General features: G+C 32.9%; 3 protein-coding genes and 1 long non-coding RNA gene across 5 annotated transcripts; 1 reads left to right on the forward strand and 3 right to left on the reverse strand.

Annotated features, from left to right (window-relative positions):
- On the reverse strand, positions 1,351-2,048 carry LOC105174422 (histone H2B.9). Its single transcript, XM_011096525.2, has one exon. It carries the CDS (start codon positions 1,902-1,904, stop codon positions 1,491-1,493), a length of 414 nt encoding a protein of 137 aa, XP_011094827.1. The 5' UTR covers positions 1,905-2,048; the 3' UTR covers positions 1,351-1,490.
- On the reverse strand, positions 3,997-5,983 carry LOC105174423 (glycine-rich RNA-binding protein 6, mitochondrial). The gene is made up of 3 exons (XM_011096526.2): positions 5,711-5,983; positions 4,503-4,571; positions 3,997-4,395 (listed from the first exon to the last, which is right to left on the reverse strand). The coding sequence occupies exons 1-3, from the start codon at positions 5,844-5,846 to the stop codon at positions 4,151-4,153; spliced, it is 450 nt and encodes a 149-aa protein (XP_011094828.1). The 5' UTR covers positions 5,847-5,983; the 3' UTR covers positions 3,997-4,150.
- LOC110012829 lies at positions 8,715-9,729 on the reverse strand. Its single transcript, XR_002288030.1, has 2 exons — positions 9,468-9,729; positions 8,715-9,228 (listed from the first exon to the last, which is right to left on the reverse strand). It is a non-coding gene; the product is annotated as an uncharacterized LOC110012829 (long non-coding RNA).
- Positions 12,630-14,735, forward strand: LOC105174424 (actin-depolymerizing factor 1). 2 transcript variants are annotated; one of them, XM_011096528.2, is made up of 4 exons: positions 12,662-12,784; positions 13,300-13,346; positions 13,742-14,007; positions 14,117-14,735. In XM_011096528.2, exons 2-4 carry the CDS (start codon positions 13,311-13,313, stop codon positions 14,265-14,267), a joined length of 453 nt encoding a protein of 150 aa, XP_011094830.1. In that variant the 5' UTR covers positions 12,662-12,784; positions 13,300-13,310; the 3' UTR covers positions 14,268-14,735. The 2 variants fall into 2 exon arrangements, with proteins under 2 accessions (XP_011094831.1, XP_011094830.1); XM_011096529.2 differs by lacking the exon at positions 13,300-13,346 and having other exon boundaries at positions 12,630-12,784.

Raw genomic sequence — 14,737 nt, forward strand, 5'->3', positions numbered from 1 at the left:
CTAATAGAGAGTGGTCACGGGACGTTGAGTGGGCTGCAAAGAAATAGAGAGGTAAACATATCATTAACTTGACTTATTGTGCACTCCTGGCTGCTTGCATTTACCACATTTGGAGGGAACGAAATTTGAGACGTTTTGAGCATACGGAGCGACCACCGAATATCATAGCCACCATTATTGTGGAAGATATTAGACAGAAGATTATCAGTGTTAATTTATCTCGTTCTGTTAGTTCATGTGCGTTATATAGATTATGCACTCCTGTTAATTTATCTTGACTTATTGTGCACTCCTGGCTGCTTGCATTTACCACATTTGGAGGGAACGAAATTTGAGACGTTTTGAGCATACGGAGCGACCACCGAATATCATAGCCACCATTATTGTGGAAGATATTAGACAGAAGATTATCAGTGTTAATTTATCTCGTTCTGTTAGTTCATGTGCGTTATATAGATTATGGCGTATCCCTTAGCCTGTCGAGGGAGAAATCACCAGTTGAGCACTGTTGTACTGTACAATCTTATTTTATTAATGAAACATACATTTATTAAAAAAAAAAAGAAAAAACTAATTACTATTTTATATATAGAACAGCTGCTTTGATTTTTTTTCCAAATTTTGATAAAAATTGATATCATGATCTTATTGTCATGAATAATTAATTTTATACCTGTATAATGAATGTCATCTCCCTCTTTTACACTATGAATGTTGCTCAATATTTTTCAATTTTAAACTTCTTTAAAATATAGGATGTTTTTAATATCTTTTTTTCATTTCACTAGAAAATATCTAGAAAAATGTATATATTTCAACTTCCAAAATGACATATATTTTAATTTTAATGGGGTCGACGATATAGAGGTTAATACTAAAAGCACTAAATACAATATAAAAAAAAAATTGAGATTATCTATTATAATAGAGAAATTCGTGGATGCAAGTTTTTAGACAAATACAAAAGTGAAGAGAAGTTATAATATTTTCAAAAGAGTTTCTCAAACCTTCTTAGTACATCATTAAGATTAATTTTCACAGTACATCCAAAAAGACAAATATGAATATCAGGTTGTAGTTCATTTTTTTATAATAAAGCTCCAGTATACAAATTTTCATCAAATGCATTTAGTTGCAATTCGGCTTATCTGTGATTTATGTAAAAATGTCGGTTTGTCCTGATACATGGCATGTTGGTTTATCGTGTGAAACTGCATTTAACATTTGATGTCTCCCTTGTGGAGAGTTTGATTGTGCTTATTCATATGATAACTTGGTGCAATCTGTGAATTCGAATGCTTACTTCTCTGAGCAACTATTCAATATCAAATGAAAAGAGCGGAAACAAAATTTCAAGCAAAAGCATCAGTAAATTCCATTGAGATCCCTAAATCCATTATGTTTCCTTTCACAAATCTAACCTAATATCTCCATAACAATGTCATAAATCTCTCCAATCAACAATAGACCATAATAAAATGATAATTATTCTATGAACTAGTGAATTTAGTCACCGCCTTCGTACCCTCGGAAACGGCGTGCTTGGCCAACTCACCAGGCAAAACCAGCCTCACCGCAGTCTGAATCTCTCGCGATGTAATCGTCGGCTTCTTATTGTACCGTGCCAGCCGCGACGATTCCATCGCGAGCTTCTCGAAGATATCATTGATGAAACTGTTCATAATCCCCATAGCTTTGCTCGATATTCCAATATCTGGATGCACCTGTTTCAAAACCTTGAATATGTATATCTTGTAAGTCTCGCTACTCTTCTTGATCTTCTTCTTCTTCTTGCCATCGGAGGCGCCGCCTTCTTTCGCAATCTTCTTCTCTACCTTGGGCGGCTTCTTCTCTGCCGTGGCCGGTTTCTTCTCCGCTGGCTTTTTCTCTGCCTTTGGTGCCATTTCCCGAAATTAGTGGGAGAATGTATCTCAAGGAATCAGAAGAAGAGTTAAAAGAACGGAATTGAGCGAATTAAGGGAAGAGTTTGGTTTTAGAAGAGAACGAAGGTGGCGGATTCTTTATATAGAGAGCGGGGTGTGTTCTTATTGGTTCCCTGGAGTTTCACGCGGATGGAGGTGATGTTGGCATAGCTGCCGTTGGATTAGGGTTATGCCCTATTACGCTTAATTGAGGGGTTGGATGAAATACGAAGAGTTGGAAGGTCTATCTGTTGTAGATCCGTATTATTTGCGATCCTCAGCCCAATATCGGGTGGAGCTCGTTTCTTGAGCTTATGCTTTTCACTTTCTACTTTCTACTTTCTACTGCTGCAACTTATTTATTTTTAACCAGTTTATATTTTATTTTATTATATTTCGTACTTTATCAACAATATATTTATGCATATAAAATTATATCTCCTTTACATATTTAAAATAGATTTTTACATATGTTAATAATATCTTTCAATCACACTTTCTCAAGACATTTTTCAATTTGATCAATGAAAAGGAGGAATTTTTCTAAAAATTTAAACGTCTACTTTGTTTCTTCATGGTATTTATTTTTTTCAAATATATATATATGACAATACAATCGATTCAGAATAGCATTCTAATTTTAGCTGTTGATTATTGAGATTAAAAAGAATGGAAAAAGAGTAAAAACCCAACATAAATGCACCACAATGTGGCAAAAAGAAACTTGGATGATTAACAAGCTGATAAACCTACCCCTCTTCTTATAATGTGATCCCAAAAAAGAAAATATAATGCATTTGTCATGTAATTAAGGTATAATTTAAGAAAATTAACTAATTACATGACTAGAGACTCTTGAATAAGGATTTTTGGTAAAAATGCATATATGAAAAATACAGAGTATCTAAGATAAAACACTATAGTACTATTACTCAAAGAGTGAATAGTACTTTTTTTAATACTTTTTATTAAACTTGAAGTACCAGAGACACTCAAGCATCCAACTTCGAATAAGGAAATTCGAATGAGAAAATTAGTAAAAAATTCTAGTTTGGGTACTATCTAGTTATATAAGATAAATCATATAACAAATATAATTAAACTTAGCTAAACTACATATACTAGAAATCAAGGTCACAAGGTCCTAATTATCTCGTCCAGGATTCATAAACATGCCATAAAATTAAGAGACACGATTCTATAGCATATTAGGGTATGATTGGTAGGTAAGAATGGTGTGGGAATCGAATGAGTATTCTTGAGTCAATTCATATACATTTAATTGGTATGTTTTAAGTTTGAGGATTCTTATTCGCTTAGATAAGGGATTAGCTATTCCCTCCCTCCAATATGGTATCAGCTATTCCCGAATAAAAGTTCTCTCTCTCTCCTTGTATTAGTTTAATATTTAGTTTTAATTGATATTAAATTTAAATAATTTTTGTATCGAGTATTGAGAAATAATTATGTATGCGTGGTAAGAAAAAAATGATCACTTTGATATTTAATTATTTTTATTAACTCAAAAGAAAAATTTTAATTGAGTACTAAATAAATAATGATAAATGCACTGATTAAATACATTAGTCTATTATTCGAATTAATTTTTTTATTTTAGAAAAAAAAATAATTTATATATATATATATTTTATATAAATATGAGATGCTGTGTAAATTGTTTATAACCTTTTGTAAAAAAAACTTTATATAAATATATATTTTTTAAAAAATATGAGATGCTGTATAAATTGTTTATAACCTTCTGTAAAAAAAAAAATTAAATATTATTGTCATACGATTGAATTCTACATTTTCAAAAGAAATATGAATAGATAATTCTTTTAAAAAATTACTAAAGCAAAAATTTATCATAAAAATAATTTAATTTTTATTACTAATCATTATTTTCTAATTATCAATTATATTAATAGAATCAACTAATGAAGCAAGGAACTAAGGAATGAATTATAATGCCTTCTAATTTATTGAGTATACCAATTATAGGAATGCTATTCAATTTCCCTTCTTTATTCCACACCTCAATTCATCCCATTCCCACTTAACTTCATTACTATATACCAATCATGCCCATATAGTCGTATATATTAGTGCCCAAGGACTTGGGAGTATAATGTCTCATGTAATGATATGCATTGTTTCTCCAGAAGATAATGTGCTTTTGCCAAATACAATGAAAAATATTCTGGAATAATATGATATCATGAACGTCAAAAACCACTCCATCCAACGGTCTTGTTTGTGGTGAACCCAGTCTCAGTAGACTGCATGTCTTGCCGAGGAGGTTGGCGCGGCTGAGCTTCCCTTGGTCTCGCTGGGTCAACAAAAATTACCCAACCATCGAGGAACTTGGCATTCATTCCCTCACGTGCCTTCTCAGCTTCTTCCACTGTTTCATAAGTAACAAAACCAAACCCCTTTGATCTTCCGGAGCCTCTATCAATGATCACTTTTGCTGGATAAACCAACCAGACAGAAGTTCAGAGATTAAATCAAGTGGAATTGAATGCAATTAAATCTAAGACAGGCAGTGTGCCTAGAAATAGAGCAAGATCTCATTACCCTCAAGAAGCCTGCCGAATGGAGCAAACGCCTTGTAAAGATTTTCATCGGTTGTGTTTCTTGAAAGACCTGTATAGTGAAAACCAAGGAACATTACAAAGTTTTTACAGACTCTTGAATGATATGCACTACAAGAAACAAGATTACCAACTACCATACACTGTATCAAGAAGCTCCCTCAGCACACAAAAGGAAATTTAGAGTATTTTCTTCTCCTGCAGTTTTTAATTTTTCCAATTCTTCTATCCCTTTGAATAATAAATCATAAGTCAACCACCATAATACCACCCAAAGTTAACAAATGTTGGCAGTGAGCTTTACATTATAATTGGAATAAGAGCACCTAAAGGCATATGACATTGATGGGGGAACTCCAGGCACATCTGACATCCAAATACCAATGCTAAGTGCAAGACTAGACACCACCTATGAAAATGAACCATTTTCAGACCAATTAAAAAGATGTTAGTTCCATTTTTAAAGGTCCATGACAGTTGTATTTTCACTTGGGGTTATGCTTTAAAACCCTTTCTGCACCTACTCTTTATATTTAGATGCTATAAAGTTCGGAAACCACAATCTTTTTCTCTTCTCTTTCAAGCTCCATTTAGAATTAAATGATGGTCTACTCAGACGATGAAAGGATAAGTATCTGCATTGTCAAGACAACTAATAGGTATCCCCAACTTCCAAGAATACTCATTTGACGCAGAGCTCCAAAACATATTGGAAAGATTAATAATTACATTTAAGTATATCTACTTGCAACATGAAAAACAAAAGCAACAAGGAGAAAAAGTCAGATATCTACGCAGATCCCAAGCTTTTAGCAAAATTTTACGCAAATTAATTGTACTCTTACTACTTAATAGGAGATGCCGGCCCGGTCTTTCTACTTCAAAGCATGAACAGACAAATAGGAAGCCAAAAGAAAAACACAAGGTTGTACTCATTAGACATCTCCGTCAACTGTGCAAAATCGATGAATCATCTTAGGTTATTTCCAATTTACCATTTCGTCAGTCAGATCATGCTAAACAAAGCAGAAGAAGGGTCGAAATTCTTCCCCCATATACAAAACGCATAGTAGTTGATTAAGCGTAAGATTTCATACAAATTGAGAAAACCGACCACAACTTAACAAATTAGAAAAGTTTTCAGGGCTAGGATATAGTAGGAAGGAGAGCACAAAAATAAACAGAGCATACCACTAACGAAGAGCTTGGGGGAGGTGAGGGTCGCAAGCGTAGAATTGAGGCGAATCGCAGCGAACTGAGAGCGAATATTTAGCGACGGCGTGGTAGAGCCGCTGAGAATGCGACGAAAAGCGGAGGCGAATGCCATTTGGTATGACTTTTGAAGACTGAAATATATATTTTAGATCTTGGTAAGGTTTAACGGAGAGAAAGCTAGCTATAAACCCTAGCAAAACCCCCCCGACAAGATACTCGGGATGAAATGAAACGTTCATAGGAGAACTCTAGACTCGCATTATTCAGTAGGCGCGCGACCACGGGTTGTCGTTACACTGCCACCATTATCAACCGTTGGATGATTTGATATAGGTCACATGACTGAACATTTTGACGATGTTGAAAATCACGTACGTTATCTTTTCTTGTAAATGGGAAATAAAATTAATTTTATTTTGGTTAACTGATCTCCAATAATTATATTATGCGAAATTACATAGAATCGGCCCATTTTTATTTATTTTTTTCTCCATGAGAGGTATAAATAAAAACCACTAAATGCAAGGTCCAAATTTTATATTTCAATTAAGTCGGATCAGTAACCAGTTCTTTCTTCACTCATAAATAAAAATAGAAATCACCTTTTGAGTTGTATAAATATGAATAAAAAAAATGAGGACAACATGTGAGTAAACTATAACAATTCCGTTTAGGGGAGGCATAATTATAGTAGAAATAGGTGTGCAAATACAAGGCCCAAGTATCAGCAAGCAAAGTGATAAAATGAGGCATACCCTTTCATAGGTTACTATTTATGTCATTTGTAAATGGGCCGGGTCATAGTATGGAATCAAATCAGCATTAGAACTTGGAGCCCCGGCCCACTTTCTTCTGCACATAAAAAAATTATTAACAATTCAAATCCAACCTGTATAAAAATATAAGTTTTATTTAACTTTCACTCATATAAATTTATTTTAAAATATGAGTAATCCAATTTTGGGTTGAACCTATGAGTCTTAATCCACCTGGTGAATCCCAACCCAAACGCTCTTGAACTAGAACCAGTAATACAATAATTATATTTAAAGAATTAAAACAACGCAAATTTACATTAATTTATATAACCCATGGATTCAATAATACTATAATAGTCTGAAATTTTTTTATAAAAAATCTTAAGATTGCATTATCGTCGATAATTTGAAAATAAAAAATGGTAGTTGCACTGCAATTATGGCAATCGTACACACTGATTTCTGTTCATTGTATGGTTCATGTGATTTTGTGAGCTATTATGGGAGATTGATGGAGTAGTTGAGCAGCTTGTAAAAAATATAAAAGTGTCTTCAGCAGTTATGATTTCGATGGGGTTATTTAATTTTATATCGAAAAAAATACAAATATTTTTTTTTAATATTATAAATAAATAAATTATTATTTTATGTCCCTCAATTTACCCCTGTATTTTTATAAATAAAACAATTTATCTCCTCATTTATTTTTTAAAGTGAAGCTATTTACCTCCACAGACAGATTGGTAAATTGCTCCATTTTAAATATACATATTAAAAATTTAGTATTATTCTTTTATAAGATATAATTTACTCATTTAAAATATCACATTCACATAAGTTTCAATAATTATATACATTCTTCATCCCCCAAAATTAAAGCCATTCATTATATCAATCCATGTGTAATTTCACAATGAATGAATTCAGTACACTGAGTGTTTTACGATAATTTAGGTATAATAAAATAATATTAAAGAAACGAAGTTCACGAAGAACCAACAAAAAGCATACCAGCAATGAAAATCTAAAAGACCTACAGAAATTAGAGGCCAACGAGCAAAATAAAAAATTTATACGAAGGGGGAGTGTACAAGGAAAACATAAAATATCTATGGCTCGAGCAAAAGCTACAAATTTACGTTTTGAGCAAAAAAATTTATCTGAGGGAAAAATAGAAGTCCATAACATAAGGAAAAAGTAGATATCCACGACCTGAGGGAGAACATACAAACCTACGACCTAATGAACATAATCAAGTGGAGAAGGTCATACAAATAGAGGTCTAAGCCCTGAAGAAAAGCAAAAGTAGATGAAAAAAGAAAAAGATTTTCAAGCAGGAAAAGCCTATGAGGAACCACTACGAAGAGTTTATAAATCAGTGAGCTAAATTTTTAAGAGCTCGAATACGATCTCACTAAGCAAGTTGAGAAAGATGTCAGACACAATCATTAAAAAAGATATCTTTTGAAGATCTACATATGAACGACTTGCTCCAAGCCCATCTATAAATAGCTCACCAGTATCACGGGAAGAGGGAGGAGGCAACAAAAAAGCATTAGAAAACAGAGATTGAGAGCCTGAAAGAAAGAGAAATATTTGTCAATCACTGTTTTTTCTTAAGAAACTATTATTTGTAACATCATTAATAATAGATAATACATATCCAGGGACTTATAATGTCAGACTCATTTAAAAACGTGTTGAACAGTGAAAGCTCTTGTAATTGTGTCTTATTGGACTATCATTCTTATCACTTGTATATTGTCTTTTTAGTCAAAAGGGACAAAAAGGTCTTGGAAATTTAGCCTCTTTGTTTATGTTTTTATCTTTTATTTTTAATTTATAAAACAGTAATTTATGTAAAAATATATTTATTTATTTTCTTATTAAATATATATTAATTTAATATAAAAATACAATCCCATTAATCAATTCAAACATAGTCTCAAAATTTATATAAAGTTAAAAACATATATTTTCTAAGTTACACAAGCAGGCAGCCATGTGGAAAAGTTAAGTAAACTGTTTCTTGTTACAAATTTACAAAACCTAATAATGTATTAATTTGTTTAAGATTTGAAGTAGGATTCTGAAAAATTTAGACAATTTATTGCACAGAATCCCAATGTGAATGGATAATCCTTGACTTAACCTGCCTATATAATCCCAACCAACCATTTTCTCTATAAACCATTCTCCTATGCCCTCTTTTTTACCACACATTCACACAGTGCTTCACAAAAATGTCTCAGAGAACTAACCGCCACCACCGGCGCCCATCCCAGGGCGTCTTCGTCATACCCGACAACCTCTCCGCTCCTCTCCCGGACGACATTGCTCCGCCGCCTCCGGCGACAAAAGCTTCTCCACCACCGCAAGATAGAAGCGGCGGAGGCGTTCAGCTGCCGCCGCAGCCGCCGTCTAAACCGGCAGAGGAAATAATGCCGAGTGCCGATCGTTCTAGGAAAGGATAAGCTTTTGATCTTCTGCTTCAAGTATGTAATAAAATCTGTAGGATATTTCTCAAAGCCGTGTTTTTAAGTAGATCGCTTTTTGAGGAAGAAAAACTGCAAAATGTTGAGTGCTCATGATGTAGCCGTGCTCGAGTAATATCGTTAAATTTCAAGTCCGTTTCTTCTTTTCATGGCTTCTACTGAGTTTTGACAATGATTTGTATTTTGTTTCTTGTTTGCAATACGACCTTGTTCGGCGCCGCTCCTGCACTGCGTACCTCCCCTACGGAAAATCCAGTTTTTCCAATCACGTTTTATTCGATTTTTCTTTTGACATATATATCATCAATCTCATTTTTCTAACTGGAGAGAAGAGAGGTAGAGTTCACATCAAACAAGTATCAAAGCAAAGAAAACACGTCTTTTACTAAGTTTGCGAGCAGTTCATTGTAATCTAATTCCTCCTGGAAAAAGTAGAGGAGAAAAGAAGAAAAACGATAAGAGGAGTGATGGAGACATTACATCGAACTTGAACCTTGTGACGGTGGTGAATCTTGAAACTTGATTGCAATAATCCAATGGTTGTTGATTGTTTACTCGGCTTCATCAGCAAACATTTGAATACGACCAAGACCCGAAATATCACTCTCTTTTTTCTCTCAGGAATTTAAGAAAAAGTACACCGACCGAGAGTTGGTAATCAGACTTTTTTTTGCTTTGTTGCCTTTTCAAACCTCTCTTTTCTTTTGGTCAACATGAAATCTTTAAACATCTTCCTACCTATTCTGTCTTGCACAGATTTTCAAGACATATTCATTGTGCTTGGTCTTGTTCTCAACTTTGTTTCTCATCCTCAAAATATATCCACCGTGTCAGAAAATTTTTATTCAAAATAAGATTGGTGAAATTAAACTAATTATAAAATAATAAATTATTATTTTTTAAATTGTATATCAATCACACTGTTAATATATTGTACTTATCGTATATTTGATTCAAATCCAATCAAATTCCATTTGGGTTATAATTCTTTTATGATGCATTTGAAATTTTTATTTTTTAAAATAATGACACAAGGATAAAAATATAAAAAAGACAAAAAAATTACATAAAAGAAAATCTATAATAGAAAATGTCATCCTCAACCTCAAAGCATGTATTGGACCGACAGAAATTTATAAGTACTGTTCCCAAATGTCTACATTTTTCGAAATTTTTGAATTATGTGGTAAATTCTGCAGAAATTTTATTAGAGAAAAAATATTTTCATTATCATAGGAATTATTATTTACTATTCAATTGCGTATAACGGGTAGGTCATGTAATTGATAAGTAGTAACATTTACCAATTTAATAGGATGTTTGGGTGAACTTACACGCTACTTATAACATCTCATGAGATGTCTGAAAATTTAAAATAACATAAAATATTTGATAACTTTTCAGAAAATAAGATTAAAAATTCTCTGAAATAAATAAATAAGGAATTGCTAACTTATTTTAAATATCTTAATAAATTTCTCCAAATTAATTATAAATTTATTATTACTAACATTTTGTAGATTTTATAATTTTATTTTATCCAAACACTTCAAAACTTATTTTTTGAAAAAAAAAAAAAAAAGATCCAGCATTTTATATACTCTAAAAAAAATCTTATAATATACACAAGCATATAAGACTCTTTAAATAAATTTAGTCAAAAACCCTCTAAAATCTCATCTCCAACAATCTCACCCACCCATGCTAAAAAGATTTGAAAATCAAGCAATTAAATCTCAATATACGAAATTCATTGTATTCCTAAGATTTTATCTCTAAGATACTAAATTTAAGTAAGTAGTGTGTGGTGTGTGATAAAATTTGCAAGTATTGATGTAGGGATAAGATTGAAATTAGAGGTGCAGCTTGTAATCATTGAATCCAAGAGCACCAATTTCGTCCATGTTACCTCCACCCAAACATGTCCTAAGGCCAAACACATCACACTTCATATTTCATGCCGAAACTGCAACATAAACACTCTCTGATTTGATTAGACCCCATGTTCTCTACTTTTTCGAACTACATACGACATAACATTCTTATTTTTTTAATAGATAAATAAGATTCATCATATCATTTTATTAAAGTATGTTTTTTATTATATTAATAATTTTAAGTTAAAGAATATATATAAAAGAAACTAATAAAAAAATAATTGTTACAAAAAATTAATTATGATAATTAATAACATTGTCTAATTCTGCAATTGATTTAATTATTCTGTCAATATCCAGTTATACAAAAAATATGATTTGTTGGTTGAGACGGGGTTAGTTTTTGCAGTCCGAGGGAATTTTTTTTGCTACGTCAATAAGAATTGAGGCGTAAAAACGCATTTCTCAAAGGTACGCATATCCTATATGTCGTGATTCAAACAACTTTGAATTGGATCCCACCTTCAGATTTGAATAATAATGATAATAGTGGTGGGGAGTGTTTGCCAACTAACAAATTTAAAAAAGTGTCATGTAGCGTGGTATTGACGCAGGAGTAGGAAGTTAGAGAGAGAATGAGTGTGCACGGTGGACCCCGTTATTGCTTCCACAATATTCCCTTCCCATCTCTTAATTGTTTTTATTCATTATTAGAGTCCGCATACTCGGCTCGGCTCACTCAGATCACCCAAACCTTACCTTTGAAAATCTCATTCCCAAGTAACCATTTTTCTTAACTATTTGATAAACAGCTAACATCTGACTATATTTTTAATTTAAAATGTTACGTCATCGGTATGGAAAACCAACATATTCATATAAATCTATTGATTTTGCCATAAATATATATATAAAATTTAAGTATAACTCACCACAATAAGTAATTGTATCCAATCATTTAGAAAGAGGATTGCATTCTGTAAGGGTTGGTCAATTTGGTTTAATGTAGTGTATTTCTTTCTATATTTTTATTAATGATATATTTTAAAATATAAAATATTATTTATTATAAATACATAAAAAATACATGGCACAACGGCTAGTTGTAAAAAATATTCATAGTGTTTGGATTTGTAGTTTAAGTGTTTTGTTTTGTATTTTGGAGATAGAGAGAGAAAAATAGAGATAAATAAGTGTGTATTGAAAATAGATGATATATTTGGATTTGTATTTTCAAGTAATTTAAAATATTTTAAAATAAGTGGTGTAGGTTTGATGTTCGGATTTGGGAGACAAAAATCACAGTTCATTATCAAATTATATCTTTTATATATAAATATTGTATTTTGAAGACAAAATCACTGTTTATTATCGAATCATATCTCGTTTATATTATATATATAAGTATATATAGAAAGTTGAAAAATAAAAAAAACACACAAATAAAGTATAAAAATATAAAAATAAATATTGAGTGTGTTTTATCTTATTTCGAAAAAAGCAAAAACATAAAACCAAACAAAGCCATTTTATTTAGGAGCAACTTTATTGAGCGTGGGCTGAATCTAAATTTTGCCTTGCCACACACAGCATACGCATAAGAACTCAATTTCCAGAGTCGGCGGCTCGGCATTAACCTAGCCGCCAGCGGAGCACTTTCTAAATGCTCTCAAATAAATTAAGCTTACGCGGCGTCTCGCAGTTGTTTTAACCATACTCATACCCTACAACAGTACACCTGTCTCGCAGAAGATAAAACCCTCACCGAATCCACTCGATAAAAGAGAGCTAAAAATCGTATTACCACCGCGCCTCACGCATTATCGGCGGGTCTCATTTTTTCTCTCTCTTATTTTCTCTTTCGAAATCTTTCTAAGTCGTCGCCTTCTCTGCTCAAAATTAAGGAAACGCCCAACAATGGTGAGCCCTCGTCTTCTTATTTTTGTCACCTACCATTGCTTTTGATGTTACTGTTGAATTTGGTTTCGATGAGTACTTCATCTATGCTTGATCTGATCTCTATGATTTTATTTCTGTTCAATTTTGAAGTGATTTTATGAGGACTATGTTTGATCGGCAGTTTATTTGACTCTGGTGACTTGATCTGTAGAGTGCTGTAGTTTGTGGAGTTGATCTCTCTGTTGATTACATGTTTTAGAATTCTTATCCGGAAACCTTTCTGCAATTGAGTTAAGATTGCCTGAAAAATAGATTAGCCATTGCATAGAGTTGATAAAGTGTAACTGATCTGAGAATTCTTGTTGTTTATTAATCATTTCACTGATAACGAGATTATACTTTCATTTTCTGAAATTATCATTCACAAGAGATAATTATGAATATCGTTGATTCATGTACCCAACCACAAATGTAGCTTTCACCTGTTTATTTGTGTCGGGATGATTGCTTGATTTCGCTGCTTCTGATTCATTTAGTTTCTGAATGAATGCTGCAAGCACGTGAGGGCACATGTAACTGGAAGGTAACATCCTCTCGATCACCCTTCTTTTACTAGTGAAGGTTGGTTGCGTTTGAAATATATTTGGGAAAAAGACTTTTGAAACTTTAGTTGGAAATATATGGTTGCTAATCTCTGCTTTTTCAGCATGATATCTGAAATTAAATGGCCCCTCTCTCTCTCTCTCTCTTGTGCATCTAGTGGCATGTAAGGGACAGTTGAGGTGGGGTTAGATTTACTCGATTCTCTGATTTTTCTTGATTTTCTTTTGCTCTCTGTTGATGATTCCTGACTCTTGTTTTTCTGCCATCTGTCTACATGGCTAGTTCTTTGCTTTTCAGGTTACCATCTAGCGGTAACATGATTGAAAATTTCAATTGCACTTTAGTTGAATGTTAGTTTTATGATGCTATTAATAGGCGAATGCGGCATCTGGGATGGCTGTGCATGATGATTGCAAGCTCAGGTTCTTAGAACTGAAGGCGAAAAGAACCCACCGCTTCATTGTCTTTAAGATTGAGGAAAAGCAGAAGCAGGTTGTTGTTGAAAAAGTTGGTGAGCCAACTCAAAACTATGACGACTTCACCGCTAGTCTTCCTGTGGATGAATGTCGCTATGCAGTCTACGATTTTGACTTTGTGACTGCGGAGAATTGCCAGAAAAGTAGGATTTTCTTCATTGCTTGGTATGTTTAACAGTTTGTGTACCTTTGGCTTCTTCAACTATATTATGTTGCACTTCCATTTTGACATAAATGCATTGCTACATTTGCTAAACTGAATTTTCCATGTAAGGTCTCCTGACACATCTCGAGTCAGAAGCAAGATGATTTATGCTAGCTCAAAGGACAGATTTAAGAGGGAGCTGGATGGAATTCAAGTGGAACTGCAAGCAACTGATCCAACTGAAATGGGGCTTGATGTTATTAAGAGCCGTGCCAACTAAGTCTCTTTAGGCCCTCTGCAGCAGAGACCTCTTTGCTGTCACCTTTACTTGAAAAGAATGTCTATAGTTTGTGGGCTGGTACATGTGGGTAGTGATGACTATAGTCACCAAGTACTTTCTATACGGTTCTTTATTTTAAGTGGAATTTATGTGTGTCTGATATAAGATGTTATTTTGCCAACTTAGGTAGGATTCATTTGGGAGTTTCAATTGTAGTTTGATATCTTCAAGTATGTAAGAATCTAAGAGGGGTTGATGCTCTTCCCTGTGTGGATACTCAAAAGGATGCATTTGACCCTTGGTTTTTTGTTTTGGAGTGCGAGGTAGCATGTTACTTATCTCATCTAGTCTGCATCTGAGCAATTCATATAAGGGAACAAATGTTATAGAATTTGTACTTGTTCATATATTCAACCAGCTAAAGTATTGTTAGCTCAAGAATATTCTACTCTGCTGGTGGTTTGATTATA

The sequence above is a fragment of the Sesamum indicum genome, linkage group LG11 (assembly GCF_000512975.1).
Source record: "Sesamum indicum cultivar Zhongzhi No. 13 linkage group LG11, S_indicum_v1.0, whole genome shotgun sequence".
In the NCBI taxonomy this organism is placed as follows: domain Eukaryota; kingdom Viridiplantae; phylum Streptophyta; class Magnoliopsida; order Lamiales; family Pedaliaceae; genus Sesamum; species Sesamum indicum.